This window comes from Lissotriton vulgaris, chromosome 7 (genome assembly GCF_964263255.1).
Source record: "Lissotriton vulgaris chromosome 7, aLisVul1.2, whole genome shotgun sequence".
Taxonomy (NCBI): Eukaryota; Metazoa; Chordata; class Amphibia; order Caudata; family Salamandridae; genus Lissotriton; species Lissotriton vulgaris.
Genome location: NC_141695.1, coordinates 1,548,438,194 through 1,548,456,574, shown reverse-complemented (window position 1 = coordinate 1,548,456,574; position 18,381 = coordinate 1,548,438,194). Strand labels below are relative to the sequence as shown.

The 18,381-nt window shown below is 44.8% G+C and overlaps 1 protein-coding gene across 1 annotated transcript in view; it reads right to left on the bottom strand.

Moving 5' to 3' along the window:
* LOC147705984 (protein-glutamine gamma-glutamyltransferase E-like) overlaps positions 1 to 18,381 on the bottom strand; it is a 247,408-nt gene that overhangs the window by 52,444 nt on the left and 176,583 nt on the right. Inside the window, exon 11 of the mRNA XM_086932441.1 lies at positions 2,220 to 2,377. Coding sequence (XP_086788567.1) covers positions 2,220 to 2,377 — 158 coding nt within the window. The remainder of the gene's footprint in view (positions 1 to 2,219; positions 2,378 to 18,381) is intronic.

Sequence of the window (18,381 nt, the reverse complement as noted above, 5' to 3'; positions counted from 1 at the left end):
ATTTACTCATTGTCGCAAGAAGCACAGCGCCTTTGGGCTGCTTAATCAGCTAAATGTGCTATATACATTTTTATACTCAAGCATTACTCATACAAACATCTGCCACCAAATGTGCACTCCATTTACACAACAGTTGATAGAAATGAACAGACTGATTTGTTTTTGGGTCCAGTCCCTTGAAAACTGAGTCTTAGCCCGTTCAAATCATAGTGTTACGGTGATGCATTAAAACCATTAAGTAATAGAACACTGCTTTGCGCTGTTAATAGCTATACAAAACAGGGCATGGATTGTTGTACAGTTCTGCTCTAGGTCACACACATTGAAAAACATTTGACCGAAATCAAATGTATCGTGATGATTTTCTGCTCTCAGTGATGTTTCTGTTAATTACTCAAGTTATGACAATCTTTCCTCCTATTGTGTGAACTACAGACAGGTTATTTACTTCTCGACATGGTCATGTTTTCAGGTTTTAGTTTCCACTCTTTGTGAAGCTGATGGACTTTTCATATATTATATGATATGTATGTAGGTCAGCTGTAGGATGGTGTTTACCAAATCATTGAACTACTGGTACTGTTGAGAAGCTCAAATGTGGAAACAATGGTGGTTAGGTTTCCAAATGGAGGACTCCATTGGGAGGGTGAGACATCTGATCCTTTCCTTGTACTGAGTAAGTATAGATGACATAGGATCTTTTGAACACCAGGCTAACTATAACATCAAACACTTGCCTCTCTTTCTACTGAGCACAATTAGATTTACCAAAGAAATGTGTTGCTAACCCCTGTTCCTGTGTATCTATCGTTGCCTGTTGCCCATCATTAGCACGGAGCAGCATGTGCTTATCATTTGTCAAATGCATGGCCTTATCTAATAGGTACATATGTGTTGATATTTAGAAGCTCTGTTCTTGATGACTTCTTGGCCACTGTTCTCATTGTGTATAATATACAGCCTTGAGCATGACTTTCCGGATATGCAGAATTTACTGTTATTTTTGGGGCATGGAGGACATGTGGCCACTAGGTGAGATTATGAACCTATCACTGGCTTCCCGTAGGAATGCCCAGATTTCCTATGATTTATGTATTTGCACAGTCTACCAATGGACATCGATTTGTGATGTCAGTTTCACAGGGAATGCACATGATTGAAGGTTTTGTTGAAAAATGTTGGAGCAGAAACAATGGTCGTCCCATGTTTTGGAGGGAGTGAAGAAGCAGATTCTCAAGATGTGTAAATCGATAGGGATTCCAATGGTTCAATGTTGTCCAGTTGATTTGATGCTTTTATCCAAATATGAACAAATGCAGGGCAGATAAGGGCCAATGAGTGTTCTTTTTGTGTATATCGGTGTTGTTTTTCATGTCCCTGATTGTATTTGCTTTCTAATGTAGATCTTTCTATATAGATATAGTTTTATATACACTTACATTGTTGCCAGCAAGTCTAGTATGATCTATTTATCTGTGTGAAAATATGGTAGGTTGGTTATTCTGATTCTATGACTGAACATATGATTCCCACTTTTAGATTGTATCTAAGTCTAATGAAATGTATTAACAACTAATGTTTTTGGAGATGTCTTGAAGTTAGGTGATAATGTGGTGTGGCTTTTTTGCATTTCCTGAGAGAATAAAAATGCAGTGGCGGGTGGTTCAGTATGGGGGTGTTGGGAGGTGTGTTTGATTGTGAAAAAAAACATTCACTTACCTGATCGCCATGTCTCTCCACCATTTCTCCCATGAAGTGCCTCCTCGGCTCATCTTCTAGGAACTAATCACATATGCAGCATTGTGATTGGTCTGAGCATTGTTGTTCAGTGCTCAGATGGGAAATGGAAGCCTGGGTATGTTCTCCACCCAGGCTGTTAGGCAGCTTGGGTGGAGAACATGCAAAGTGCTCATGACGTATTGGCCAGCCCAAACAGGGTTGGCCAAAGCTTCATGCACACTTTACAGTGCAGTAACCACTCCACCTCCCTGATGTCAGCGGAGCCAACCCCCTCCTTGCCCTAACCGGACAATACTAAAAATGAAATGAGAATAACTTCTGCTATTATCAGTTTATTTTTTATTTTCACTGCTCGTGAGCAGTGGGGCGAGACTCTTCCGCCTTAGAGGAGGAGCCACCACAGTAAATATGGAGTTAGCTAGAGCCAATAAACAACGGCCTGCTTCTCATGCTTTTCATATATCAGAAAATGTCCTTACCTTGATAGAAATGGGTGGGCTGGTGAGAACAATGTCCTTCTCCACAAGCAGTTTTTTACCCTGCTCGTCCTCACACAGAGCTGAGACCTTAATCATGTTGTCTTCAGTCAAGGCGCTTTCATACTGACAGTAGGAGATCTTCAGTGGGATCTGTTTCTCTGAAAATGCAGAAGACACAGCATGGTGAAAAAACATAAGGAATTATGGGAAATTATCTTTCTCTGGAGTTTAGTGATTAAAAGCTAAAGTTCTGGATTGCATTCTAAATGACATGGCATGCCTGCTATCTATCAAGATTCGTTTTTTATGGATCTTTATTTATTTGGTAGTTTATATGGCATGTGCTAAGCTTGCGGGCATCAAGTGCTTTACATCAAAAACTTTCCAAAGTAATGTACACTATATCATAAGCAACACAAAATACCAGGATAAGACAATACAGGCAAAAATTGGCAACAATGAAACCAAACTGCAAGGTCAATAATTGAGGGTGCAAACAGAGGCCAGTTGGAGTAGAAAACAAATTCTATCCAGTAGTCAGTAAATAGGTAGGCAGACCGGAGCACTAGAAGGAAATCAGGCGAACAGCCAAACAATTCCAATCTCAGTCTACAGGTAATCTAAAGAAAGGAAGGCAGAAAATTATAACCTGCCAAGCAGCATTGCTTCTGTGGATCCTGGGCTTCAGATCATGTCCTGAAATGTGCATATAAACGGTTCATGAGATCCAGAGATATTGCTGGCTCACGTTACTATGCAAGAAATATCTTACCTTCACATGCATCATACATTAGCCTGAAATTGCCTTCCTAGACCTTACCATCTAACATGAAGAAGGTCAACTCTACACAAGCCTCTTTAGAAAGCCCACAGAGAGGAACACTCTCTTGGCTTACACTGGTAGCAACCCTAGGGCCCTACGTGCTGGTCTACCATGTGGCAAATTTCTGCACCTCTGCAGAAATTGTATCCATAAACAGGAATATTTCAGAGAGGCCTTCATTTTACAAGACAAACTGGTGGAAAGGGGCTATCCCAAAAGAATAGTCAAGCATTCCCTCAAACGTGCATGGTACTGCTCGAGAGAGGAACTACTAACTCCTCAAAAAAAACCCTCTTGATAAAATGATTTGTGTACCTACATTCTGCACCTACACAAACAGAATTCAAAACGTATTTTTAAAAAAATGGCACTTAATTGAGAGTCTAGACCCCTCTTTGCAAACCCACATGTTTTCCTTTCAGCGTGGGAAAAATATCAAAGTCCAATTGGTCCATTCCTCCATGCAATGCCCTAATACCACTAGAAGAAGAACTCTTGAAACAATCCTGGGTCCATTCCAACGAAAAGGTCACTTCTGTTGTGGTAATTGTATTGCATGTACTTTTTCCTTTGACACAAACAGCTAGATTCATCATTGCCCCGTTTTGCGAGTCCTTAATAGCGATTATTAAGGAATCGCTATTAAGGACTTGCAAAACGGGATTCATGTAGGAATCGCTAAATAAATTGCGATTCCTACACATTCCTTATTTGCGATTCATTCCTATGGGCCTAAAGGCCCATAGGAATGAATGGGGAGTTTTTCCTTATTTGCCATTAGCAATTTGCTAATAGCAAATAAGGATGCGATTTCAAGGGTGCCAGGGGTGTCCAAAGGACACCCTGTAGCACCCCTGAAATGAAAATGTAGACTGATGTTGCGCACACACATGTCCAAAGGACATGTGTGTGTGTAACATACAACTTAGAAAAATGCACAAAAGTGCATTTTTCTCAGTTTTCGCTATTTACCACGAAGTCTGACTTCGCGGCAAATAGCGGCCAAAAATAGCGATTTCGCAATTTTTAAATGCTTCTTGAATTGCATTTAAGGAATCTCTAATTGAGATTCCTTAAATGCAATTATTCGCAAATATGCCATTTCTAAAAATGCGATTTTTTGCATTTGGGATGATGAATCCCAAATGCAAAAATAGCGCTCGCAAAGGGCCAGATTCTCAGAATCTGGCCCTTTGCAAGCCGTGTTCGGCTTGATGAATCTGGCTGAAAGTTCTTTGAACATGGATTTCTCAAAAATTAACTTAAGTTTGCTTCTTATTGCAATTCACGCAATGTAGTATATTGCATTAGTGACTTGCCTAAACATTGCAACCCATCGGGACCAGGGTCTGCCAACATCGGAGCAGAGTACGTTGAGCAGTGCCCAATGCACCCATGGTGGCACATTTTACAGGAAAAAACCCATACTGCAGTAGATACCAAATGGCAAGTGATTGATGTGGCAGTTGCAACATTACCCATATTCTGCAAAACATTGAGTGAAAATGGATGGAACTTGGCAACTCCATTGATCAGGGATTTCATATCTCAGAGGAATGGCACAGTTTTGTAACAACTTTTTGCCATTAATATTTTGGTTATTTTGAACTTTTCTTCAGGAAAACGACCAAATACAGATATGCACTATCATTGTAAATACCAAAGTTTTTTAACTGTTTAATTTTTACTCATTGATTTTGTTGCCACAATAAATGTATATTCCTTTTCTTACAACAACAACATGACGATAAGGTGGGACCCAAGGGAATATTTAAAGACCAAGCTCTGGGAACATTCCCAACAGATACGTAGCAACAAAAGAGTACCAGAGGGTCTAGAAGGAAAAAGGTGGGTTTATAGTGTGTGGAGCCAAATAACAGTAACCCTTTCACCTGACCTGTATAGGATGGTAATCAATGACACCCTGATAGATGGTCAGAGATACCCATCAGTCACCACTCGGAACCGCCCTTCATCATTTGGGATTCCTCCAAAACCATGGACCTGGTTCCATTTCTAGACAGCTAATTTCTCAAACTGTCTTAACACATTTTTTAATGTTGGCGGAGTGAGTATCACCCGAATACATTTTGTTCTGTACTCCCTCATCCAATTTTAAACCCACTCTTTCATTTCTTTTTTTTCACATAGTTTTTTGCACTGCACTCCACCAGTCATCCCACACTTTACCACTCACTATCCTTGAGAAGTGGTATACCATACTACCTGTTGTTTCAGTTGAAGGGATCTATTAACTTCTTGGTCTTCTTCTTTCTGAGAATAACACATCTGAGTAGATGGTTTTGGAGGAATCCCAAATGATGAAGGGCGGTTCCGATTGGTGACTGATGGGTATCTCTGACCATCTATCAGGGTGTCATTGATTACCATCCTATACAGTTCAGGTGAAGGGGTTACTGTTATTTGGCTCCACACACTATAAACCCACCTTTTTCCTTCTAGACCCTCTGGTACTCTTTTGTTGCTATTCTTTTTCTTATCCTTCCCTCTTTATATGGTCCTCCATGAACTTTCCACTAGACCAAGAGATGCACTGGGAGCCTGCTCATCTCTCTAGAGCAAGGATTGTTTCTGCCCCACTAACAGACTATTGCATACACATTTCCCTACGTCGTGCATCATCAGTAATGTCGTACCGTCCCAGAGACACACAATTCTCCGGAATCATCCCTCTCCATTACAGTTTACCATATCCAGCAAAGACGACACCTCGTGCACGTCTTTAGTCAGTACAATAAGTTATATAGTGCCCCAACATGTGTACTCTGCACTATCCAGCATTGTCTTCGTGAGGCGGAATTCGGCAGCCCACGTTTCTTCACCGGACGCAAATTATATTTTCATGTTCCACATCAGGGGCGGCCTTAGGCATGTGCAAGTTGTGCACCTGCACAGGGCTGCCAAACCCCAGGGGCCGCCACGCCAATATATATCCTTAGTATAATAATCCTCTGAGGATTGATACATATTTGCGTGGCAGCCCCTGGCAGGGATTTGGCGGCCTCCGGCTCTGTTCCACTTCCAAACACCCCGACCCCCCCTCTTCACTGGCCTATGCGCCGGCGTTCCTCCTGGTTCCTGATTGACTTCTTTTTTTCCCTACCCACTGCTGGCCCGCTGGTACAGGCGTATATACCATTGCAAGCAAAATGAAGAGAATTCAAGTACACAAATCTGGTTATTCGAAACAAAAGAGAAAGGCGGCTCAGCAGGCTTTCGTAGCGTCACAGGAAAGAGCAATCCTGAACTTTATCACCCAGGAGAAACCTAAAGATGGAGAATCCTCCGGCCAGGAGACTGCTGATGCACTAGGTAAAATGTATTGTTCTGAGACGAATTTGGAAGGGTAGTAGCAGCCACAGGTACTGGCCATCTAACGCCTTTTCTGGACGTTTTATTAAAACACCTTCCTGAGCTCCAGGGTGCTCCGCCCCGCTCGGACCCTCTTTTCCGGGGCCCCCGACCTACGCTCCCTGCCCAGGGCCGCCATGAGCCTAGAGCCGCCTCTGTCCACATCGTTTTGTGAGGCTGACTTTGGCAGCCCACATTTCCTTATCAGAAAGACGTACAACCATTCCAGTAGATATCGCCCGCTAGCAAGTCCCTACGACCTGGGTATGTGCATTGCTACCTCGTGGTATCCAGGACATTGTCCTTTCCTCATTGTTTCATGTTCCTTGCAGTTGCTTTCTCTTCAATCCATAATGGCTCTCACCCCTTCATTTGATACAGACTTACGTGTCTTTAATATATTGAAACCCTGTATCTCTATGTAGTTCTTTATGTAACACTGCTAATTATTTATCCACTGCCAGATTGGGATGATTCCCTCCCTCACTAGAGTAAATCTCAACGGCTAATTGACATCATTTTTCCTGCACTTGGCAATTCAGTTGCTAATCCTTGGTTTCCTTTCCCCCTTTCTTAAACATGAAGAAATACCTTTTCTACTCACTTTATTGGTGTGCACTTTACTAATCTGGCACACATTGCTCCTAGATCTATCTTCCTATTGCTACAATTTCTCATGTTTCTCTCTTCCCTTGGTTGAGCAAGTGTTTTTGTCTCATAGCAGATGTCCTTTATATTAATATCTTGATGAGACTCCCCCCCCACTCTTTATGGGGTTGAAACATTGTAGGCCAGTGTAGGAAATTGCTAATTCATAAATGGTCGTTTTATGTTTTAAAAAACCCTATTGTATGTTGTATTGTGTCACTCCCTTGGAGAAGCGTGGCTCAATGGTTAGAGCGGCAGACCCTGAAGCAGAGGTCTGGCCTGGGACCAGGGTTCAATCCCCATCTCGGTGGCTCTTAGACTCAGTCTCCCCAGATCTGATAATTCTCGCCTCAGTGCCTATTCTAATCATGGGTCCCACCCTGTGACTCTGGGCAAAAGCTTGCTTAATCTCCACAACGGCCCCAGCAGAGCTTGGATGCCTGGCTTCACCTTGGGGGTGCCCAGGAGTGGACATTTCACAGGAAAGCCAGGAGGGTTCCACAGCGGTATGAATACAGCGCTACGAGACCTCAGGGTAGAAGTGTGTTATATAAATACAAACACATTTAAATTTTCCTTGTTTCTTTCACATGGGACACCAAGCACAATCTGCTTCTCCATGCAGACAATATTTTGTGTAAAACAGTATTTGGACTCTTTATTGTGTTCTGTATATACGTTTCTCCATTGAAATCTTATTTTTCAGTTAAAATTTGTCATTGTACATGTATAATATTTCTTCTTACAGTGTCCACAAGAACCATTGTTTTTTTCTAAATATAGTGTATGCTCCTTGTGACTAGGGTTGGTCTTGTTTTTCCGATACGCCACGTTACTATGTGGAAATGATTTAGGAAGCTAGACCCAGGTTAGTCATAGCAAAGGCGAGAATAGAATGGACTGTCATGAGCTTTAAACTCCATTTAAAAGAGAATCAATTGCCACAGGTGCCACACACCAGCACTGGGCTGTATAGCAATGGACCACAGCATTTCATGCTTGAGGGCCACTCACATGTGATACCTTCTATGAGCCAGAAGACGCTGATTAAATGATGACCGCCTCAACCCTGCTTCAATTTTGGAGAGAGCCACAGACACACCTCTTTAAATATCACTATCATGTTACTGATACATCTGTTTTTTATATCAGAACCCAGCTACGCGTCCAAGCACTTGTTGACTGCCTATTTGACCCCTTACAGCAATCTGCTGTGTTTTGACTATGTTGACATTGCACATATGACATACACATAAAAACCCCTATATCCTGTATGTTTGTACAATACCAAATAATAACAAACAACAAAGACCTCCATCTGGCAGACTGACTGTATCTAGTATTGATTCCATTCTTGAATATTTGTACACATGTTGTGATTGCTTCCGTTGAGTCTTGGTTCGTAAGATGCCCTTGTATCTTAAGGACATCAAAGAGGTCCTAAGACTAACAAAAAGCCTTACTTTTGACCCAGAGACAGGCGTTCTTTTCAATCTTGACATTGTGGTCTTGTATACAAATACCCCTCAGGAACAAATGTCATGTTAAAAACATTCATTAAGCGCGCATTCACCAACGGTTTCTTGACGCTCAGATAAGGATCATGTCAGTGGCGAGGAGATTGCTTAATCAGAATATGCTTGAATGAACAACCAAGTCTGTAGCTGTTTCCTGAACTGGACAAGGGAAGTCAAAGACCTAATCTGCACTGGAAGGGAGTTCCAAAATTGTGGAGCAGGGACAGAAAACCTTAGTCCGCCATACTTCATCTGTTTGGCTGAAGGAATTTCCAACAGATTCAAGTGGGAGGATCTAAGATTTCGAGAGGGAGTGTAGCGGTGCAAGCGGGCCGAAATAAAAGCTTGACCGTTGCAATGTAGTGCTTTAAAAATGGTGCAACCCATCTTAAAAGCACAGCGCTTACTCACTGGGAGCCAATGAAGGCTTTTCATTATTGGGCTGACATGATGCCGTTTGGGCTGAAGAAAGATCAGCCTGGCCGCTTAGTTCTGAACTAGTTGGAGGTGCCTCAGTTGGTAAGCGGGAATGCCAACATACAACGAATTTGCATAATCCAGGAGAGAGATCACAAGGGCAAGAATGGCCAAAACCATAGCTTCCCTGCTCAAGAATCTGCTGATCGTCTTTATTTTACACAGCTGAAAGAAACCAGCAGAGACTACCGAGCTGATCTGAGCCTTCATGGACAAATCATTACTGATAATGATCCCCAGACTATTAGAAGAGGCAGCTGGTACAGAGGGATTACCAAGTTTAGGTAGCCAGAAATTGGAATGCCATGGATTTGCTGACCCACCTGTAAGAATCAGCTCAGTTTTCTCCGGGTTCAGCTTCAACTGGTTATTGTTCATCCAGTCACTTATAAAAGCCATTGTGTCTTGAACATTGGACTCAGATGAAGCAGAAGTGTTAACATTGAACATCAGTTGAAGATCATCTGCATAGTTAAACATTCCAACATTCCTTTCCCGCAGTGAATGAATTAAAGGAAAAAGATAACGATTAAAAAGGAGATGGGAAAGAGAAGAGCCCTGAGGAACCCCACAGGTAATATCTCTTTTGTTGGAGGTAAAATTGGCAAGGCGCACCGCTTGGGACCGATTGCTCAGGAAGGAGGAAAGCCACTTCAGAGCCAGACCCTGAATTCCGCCATTGCTGACACAGTCGATCAAGATACCACGATCGACCGTGTCAAAAGCTGCTGAAAGATCCAGGAGAATCAGGACCTGGGTGGTGCCTATATCCGCCCCCCCCCCCCTCTGAGCATATCCATAACAGTAAGGTTGACTGACTCGGTCGAGTGTGCAGGTCTAAAACCGGCCTGGTGAGTGTCCAAGACCTGGAAATGTTCAACAAAGGAGCTGAGGCACATGGGTCTCTAAAACTTTTCCCAGATAGGGCAGCAAAGAAATAGGGAAAAGTTGCTGAGAGCTGACGGGTCAGCTCCCGGTTTCTTCAAGATTGGGATAATTTCAGCCCTTTTAAAAGAATCTGGAACAATGCCATGCTCAAGCGAATTATTCAGGAATGATCGGGTGGGTATGGGCATATAGTGAAAGCTTCCCGAAGAATATGAGGGGGACAACAGTCCAAGGGAGAGCCAGAACTGACCTTTATTAATAAGTTAAGAAAAATCTCTTCCGAAATCGGAGGGATTTGGTCAAGACTATGAAGGCTCAGATCGATATTAGAGTCCTGTAGAACACAGATCACAGAAGGAATACTGGCCTTAATGGTGGCTATCGTCTCTATAAAATATAGATTAAGAGTGTCACATAGAGACTGAGAAGAAACAGATTTAGGCATGACTCTATGTGGTGTAGTGAGTTGGTCAACTATAGTGAAAATCTCTTTAGATTTATTAGATGCATTGATACTTTTTTTAGAGAAATAGTTAGCCTTAGTTTGAATAATCAAATTGTTATATTCTTTCATCAGGACTAGATAGGAAACTTTTTTTTCTGGGAGATAGTGATGGCGCCATTGGGGTTCTGCTTTTCAAAGTTCAAGTTTCTTTCATTTAAGATCTTCCGAGAACCACCATTGAGCGTTGTGAGGTCTCATGATCTTGGTGATTTTTGAGGGGGCGGCACAATCACTGGCCGACTCCAACCAAAGTTTAATGCTCTCTGCCTGGGTCTGAAAGTCTTCTAATGTAGAGGAGAAGGTATTCATTAGGCATGACCGAAAATGGTCCATGTCTGCTCTTCTCCAATTTCTGGCCATTTGATTCTCTATTAGTTGGGGTTTTGGAGGAGAAATACATCAGAAAGTAAATCCAAACAAATCATGGTCGGACCAGACACACGGGGATATCAAAGGAGTAGAAATCTCCAAATTTGAGGTCCAAACTTGATGTAGAATATGCCCTTTTATAAGGGTGGCGTCCCTCACATGTGAGGTGCAATTCATCCCTGAAAGCAGGTCGACAAATTCCTTCAAGCTAGGGCTCTCCCGATTGTCACTCGGCCAATAATTGAAATCCCCAATTATGAGAATCCTGGCGTGGTTGATAACAAGGTGAGATATCATCTCTCCCAGTGCCTGAGGAAAGGTAGGCATATTACCAGGAGGTCTATAAAAGAGGGCACACATAAAAGATAACTGAGGAGAATCACATTTTAGCATAAAAAATCAGTTGAGGGCAGACAAGTGGCCTCTAAACTGGTGAACAGATGTTCCTTACGGATTATGGCAGCAACCCCGCCTCTCGCTTTCCCCAGACACCGATTAGCCTGAAGGATATAATAGCCATCCAGAATTAGTGCTAAAATGTCTGGGGCACAATCATCGGTCAACCAAGTTTCAGTTAAAAGGAGAATGTCGGGATATTCTGATTGTAGGAGTAAAAAAAATTCAACTTGGTGTTTCACCAAGGATCAGGTATTCAAGTAACAGACTGAAAGTCATATAGGTTTCTGACCCTTAGGGAGAAAAGGGGTGGACCGAAGTGAATTCCTGGCGGGGGGGCGGGGGGGGGATTTTCTAAAATTAATTCTGGGAAATCATATCTATGTGTCAAGATTTCCGCCTGTCATGATTGCCGGGTTTCAGAATATCAAGATGGCGGCTAAAGAACACGCATGCGCGAGGAAGTCAGGCAAGCCTAAAAGCCTGACTCTCCTGTTACACTGTGCTTCGCGCTCTAGTGTTTGGCTACTTCCGGTCTCCCTCTCTTCTGGTTTCTCCGTGGCCCCTTCACCCCATTCGTCGGGTCGTTTTCTGTTGCTCGTGCTCTCGAGACTAGTTCCCGACTTCGGAATTTTGGACTTTGCCTTCGCTTCTCCTAAATCCCGTTCTTTCAGCTCCAGAGTCCTTGGATACAGCGTCCCCTTCCGCACTCTTTGATTGGATCAGACATTTCTCTCAAATATTTCTAACGTGGACTGGAACCCTCAGTTAGTTCCGCCTTCCTTCCAGACCTGGGATCCTGTGGATTCAATGGCCGGCGGGCCAGACATCGCGCACAGCGTTCCGTTGACTGGCTGGACTTTTGCCCCCCTGTCCCACTGGTCAGCTGGACGTCTGAATTGTTGTTCCGCCTTCCAGCTGGGAGGTCTCTTATTACCTCGGTCTCCTCACTACTGGAAGCAGTTTCAGACCGTGGTTACGGTAACAGCGCTACTGCACTACATTTTTTGTTATTTGAATTATTACTTTATTTTAATGACGTTCAAGAGCATGGCAAGTGGGTTTTTATATCCCTTAATGCTTTGAATTGGTATCAGTTGTATATTGAATCTGCCACAGGATATCAAACCTCAAGAGATATGTTTTTCCTGATATTTGTGCTGACAGGTGAGCCATTTATTTACCCACAATAATTTTATACCCAAAAAAGGCAATCTACTAGAAGTACTCACAACGTTATTTCTTGTCTACACAGTCTTATAATTGAGCAGTACAACAACCATTTCTTCAATCCTACGTTATAGAAGGGAAGTAGTAAGGTAATTCACATAAGATATCTTTAAGTACAGGTCATATAGGCTGTAGACTGTCTGTTAACCTGTTACCCCTATTTTTCAGCTATTTGAACAAGAAGACCTGTGGAGCCCTATTTTCCTAGTTTTGTTTCCCTTCTTCCCCTGGATTACCATTGTTGATTGGCAATCGCCATTCTCAATAGGTGATTTGAGGGAGGTCGTGGACCTTGCTTCAGTTCCGTGGCGTTTCTGCAGAAATTAGAGGGAAACCTGACACCGCCTGTTCAAGAATGCATTTGGTGTTCCTGTTAATTTGAAAATTACCCTGCCACGATTTCAGTTCCTTAGGAGAATATTTAAAAAATTAGGCATAAGGAGTGGCCCCTGCCCTGGTGGGCCACGGACAGGCGCAGACGGGCTTGCCTTTAGCGCTCCTTCGGCACGCCGGCAGGGCGCCCGCTGCGTGCATCTGCTGCGCGTCCAGGAGAGCATTTCGTTTTATGCCTTTCAAAATCCCGTTAAGCGGCCCGCCAACCAACAGGAAGTGGGGGTGGTCTCGAGGATAGAGGGAGTGAGCCTAACCGGTTTCTCTGTGCAACCAGCACCAGACAGCCGCGACGGACCGGAAACATGAGCACAGGCTACTATTAGTAGTCGAATCTAACATGGACTGCAGTTACATTCCCTCCATACAGTTCATGGTAGAATGTCCCAGACTAGCCCTAATAGAAAATTTCTTTGAATATGAAGGGGTCCTATGTCATCTATGGGCAGCACTTTGGCACTTAGGCGCCTATTAGGATGGCGGACGGACCTGCGTCCGTCCGCCACCCCCAAGGTGGAGGGACCGTCCGCAGGGGCAGCGGCGGTCCCCCGGTGGAATTAGGATGTGACCGCCACCCTGGCGGTCACATCCCGTATATTTAACATTGCAACGGGTGCTGCTTTAAGCAGCACCTGCCGCAAAGTTAAATATGCATGCTGTGCATTTGCATGCACAAAGCGGCAGGCACCGCGCGGTGTCTGCCGCATTGTGCATGCAAATGCATGAGAGTACCATAGGTACCCCCCATGTGCACCCCCCACCACCCCCTTCACCCTGGGGGCCGCAACGGGGCCCCAAAGAAAAGACTGTATGCCTTTCCGTGGCGGCATTGCCGCCACGGAAAGGCATGTCCTGAAGCACATCCTAATATGGCTGGCGGTGTCATATAGACACCGCCACCATATTAGAGCTTTTCCGCCACAATCGGAAGACAACCGCGGGGGAAAAGCGGCAGACAGTCTTCCCGTCTGCCGATGACCCCCCAGCCATCCTAATGTGGCGGGGGTCTTTTCATTCACTGCCGCGGTGAATCCGCATCCTCCGGGCCGGCGGTGGCTTCCCCCGGCCCAGAGGATGCGGATTCACCGCAATCCTAATCGATCCCCTTAGTGTGGAATGTTCACCAACTAGAGGTGGACTTCATTTATTCTAACTCTAAATCACGTATATGACTTTGGCATGGATACATGGCCAGACACTGAACATCAGGCTCAGAATTCATCTGATGTGTAAATGAAAGAGTCCCCTTTCTTAGATTCGCACAGACACTCAACCACACACATTTAGCATTTCTAGACCTTAACATCAAAAATGCTGATGGTGGCTTTGAAACTGAGGTTTACTATAAACGTACTGATAGGAATTGACTCCTTCTTTTTGATAGTTATCACCCTCGATCCTTAAAAGAGAATCTTCCTTTTGGACAATTTTTTGCTCAACCGATGAAACTGTTTAAACATCACCAAACATGACGAACAAGCCAACGAGTTGTTTACAAAAATTGGTTGGCCATCAGTATCCTATGAGAAAGATTAAAAAAGCAAGATAAAGAGCACATAATATCAACAGGAAAGCCCTACTGGAGTCCTACCTTAACTCATCCAATAAAAAACGAATGTGCATTACCACTTTTCCTCAATCTCTAACCAGGTTAAAAATATAGGGGCAGATTTATGTTGCCTGACACATCTCTGCAAATCGGCAGAGATGCGCCAGGAAAGATACGGCACGCAAGTTTATCCTTGCGCCACCCATGATGCGCCGCTTTTACAATGCGGCGCACCATGGCGCAGGAATAAACAGATGCGTGTCGCATCTAGGGCGTGAAGTTGGCGCAGTGCTGAAGTTGTGTTGCATGCGGCACGCAACTCCAGCACTATTCCAACTTGCCCTATCTCTAACGTGGTGCGTCAAGCCTTACGCCTGCTTCAAGCAGGCGCATGGTTTTGACGCATCAGCCTTGGGAAAGTGACTCAGTGAAATCTTGTAGATTTCACGGAGTCACTTTTCAGGGGCGTTCCTGCGACGGAGCGCCCCCCCCCCTGCGTGGAAACGCCTACATGAACCCTGACGCAGGTTTCATGTGGCGCAGGGCCTTACACTGTGACGCATCTCCATAGATGTGTCACGATGTAAGTATGTCATAATGTGGTGCAGGGTTTACGCCATCGCTGCGTCATAGGAATGACGCAACGGCAGCGGAAAAGTGCCGCAAGTCCGACATAAATCTGCCCCATGATTACTAAACATTGGAGCATGTTAAGGGCCCAATTTATATTTTGGCTGAGAGCAACACAGTGGTCAGGCCACCCGATTTATATGCAGGTGGACCATAGGGTGTCTATTCCATCACCAGCATAGCCAGACTTCTCTCGTGGCCCAATGAAAAAAGGCGATCCGATTTGCCTCTATGTCTATCCAACCAATTGGGATGGGTGGACATATTGCCATTTTTTACCTGTCGGTCACTGCCAGGGAAACCCTGGTGGTAAGGACAGTAAAAAACAAAAAATTCCCCCATCGCCATGGGAGATGACTCTCATGGTGAGGAGGGCATTATCTTTTTGAAAATAAAAAAATAAAAGTTTGTTGCCAGACTCCATCATGTTGATGGAGCCCTGCACCAAACGGCCAAAGCATTGATGGGAACAGCCATCGTGTCGGTTTCTGCCAATGCTTTATAAAATACCACTAGCTAGGCGGTCATTTATAAAGCTTTGACAGGAACTGCCATGGCAGCAATTCATGCCATTCTTTATATTTAACAGTCAACTTGATGGTCTTTTCTAAATTAGTCTGGCAGCATCTCCATCAGAGGGATGGAGGGATGGAGTGACGATACAGAAGAAATGGTAAAACCATAAAGGCTGAAATGCAAAGTTCCAAATAAATGACAAAATTAATAAGAAGTCAGACAGCATCATTAGAATAAAAGAAAAGTCTTCTGGCTCACCTGTAAAATCAAGGGGTTTTATACACTATAGTCGCATTCAAAATGAGAAGAAAATGCAGTCTCAGCATGACATGTGCAAAAATAACACAAATTGGTAAAATGAGAGAATAACAGAACGCTAAAAGTTTATAACACTAACCCACTTCTACTTAGATATCGAGCAGCTTATACGCAGTTGCTATCTGGAGAGAACTTTCCGAAACGGGTCTACACAGTCAATGTTCCCAAACTGGAAAATGGATGTAGAGAAAATACTGAATCTCTTAAAAATAAAGTTTTAATTGAATGAGGAGTTTATGACACTGTTACTCTCTGAGTGGACATGATATAGTGGATGTGAAATGGTGTTGCATGCAGAATACACAGTTTGTTTGCCTAGCCATTATTCTGAGCAGTGAGGAATTTGCAGTGGGTCTTCTGAGCTAAGATGTTTACTCTTCCCCCCCATAGAGCTCTTGAATCCCTTTTAAACATAATTTGCTTTATCCTGACCCCATGTTACTGGAAGCAATAATTATCATTGTCATGAACAAACTGGTGGACTTCCAGTTTAATGTGAAGCTGAGAAGGGTGGTGGCCTTAATGAGATTGATTGACTCAGGAATGTTATTGATGCAGCTGTAAGACAATATTTTCGACAGCTCTTGCACACTCCCCCCATTCCATCTAAGATTCAGATAAACAGTAGTTTAGGTTTATACAGCAATACGGGGGACTGGGCTGGGATCTCTGAGAATCTTCAATTTGATCACCCTCCGCAAGATAAAGAAATGACTAAACTTAGAATGATATAATGGAACCTAGCAGGGATCAGAATTAAAATAATACATCCAGAATGGGGAACTCTCGTAGATATGTTTCATATCCGTGTGGTTCAGGAGACTTGGGCCCTGACCATATTTTGTTGGGTGGAATATGTTAATGACAGCGTAGAAGGGGGTGTGGCCACAACCGCCGCCAAGATGGCTGCAGGCTTGAGGAGCTCTGGCGGCGTTGACCCTTTATCCTCTTTTAATCACCGCCATCATCGCCCCATGCAGTGAATACTGCACTTTGCTGCTGCACTGGAGGACTAGGACTGCCGTAGGGGTATGATTTTTGAGCGTGGATTGCTGTTTCTGCCACGGGGGACAGAGCAGCCCAGCACTGTCTCAGAGGCCCTGCCGCTACAGGAGCCACGAGTGAGCCTGAGGCCAAGTCTGCTAAGACGCTCTGGGGCTGTGCCCCTCCTCACGCTCCTGTCTGGATCCCTTCTCACTGATTAAGGAGGTCAGAGACTGCTTCGGGTACTGGCTGCCAGGTGCTTGCCAGCCCCGGGGATGGGATCTACCGGGGTTGGCCCACCTCTTCTTTGGATGGTCCCTCCACCCTCCGGACCCAAGATGCTGTGGCTGTGCTCCTGCTGACCCCCTTGGGCCACGACCTGCCGCATTGGTGACCCACCTGGATAGTGGGGGATGCAGAGGGTTTTTCTGTGGTCTCCCCTCTGCCCTGTTGGAGTGGGGTTCTGTGGGTGTGGCACTAGCCTTAAGGCAGATGGGCCTGCGGCACCTGATGCCTGCCTCATTGGAATATGTGGGCTAGTATGGTGAGTTCCCCCATGGGCCTTGGGGAGATTGTGACCTGTGAAATTCATTTGCTGTTTGGAGCATCCTCCCCTACCGCCTTGGGGGCCTCCGCCTGCTCACTTGCTGTCTCCTCCCTCCTTTACCACACTAGTTTTGGCCCAACACCTGGCCCGATTGCATTCCCCCACCACACATTCAACTTCTGGATCTCTGTGTGGCTCCTTCTGGCGGACTCTGGTTTGGCTCTACTGCGGGGAGGCCCACTGATGGTTCCCTGCATGTGTCTGCCTCCCATCTATGTGTGAGGCTAGCTAGTATCCCTACTGGCTTGGTTTGGTGTTGCCTTGGCTGTGGGGCTTGCCGGACGGGGACTATTGACACTCCTTTTTTTGTTCTCTACTGCTGGAGCTGACTATTCCCCACTGCTCTCAGCGTCCTGCCTGAGGCTCGACTGTGGTCCCCCCAGCTACACTGCCTCACACACACCTGTGGAACGGCTGCTCTTGCCTATAGGGGCCCATCCCCACTCAATGGGCTGCATGGAGCCCAAGCAACGCTAGCTGCACTTTGACCACACGTAATCTGCTAGAGACACCACCTCCCACTCTGACGTGGGGAAGGCTGCAGACTGCGAGGCATAAAACGCTGGGGCCAATGATAGGACCACTATTCTGGTAGAGCTCAATGCAGGGGTCTGTGCAATGGATGCATGTTTTGACACACTTGCGGGTCGCATAGATAGGCTGGGGGAGCGCCTGGATCAACTGGGGTGTAAGGATAGATGGTGATGAGGAGCGAATATCATGGCTGTAGGACAGTAGCACCACCATGCAGAAATGACTGGACAAAATGGAATGCGTCCTGAAGCAGGTGGCGATCAAAAATGAAAATCTGGAGGTTAGGTCTCGGAGAAATAACTTACATATATCTGGCATTGCAGAGACCACCAACACGGGGAGACCAGTTGCCTTTGTGGAACAGCTCCTTACTCAAAAAATTCAACTGCTCCAGCTTCTCACACACCTT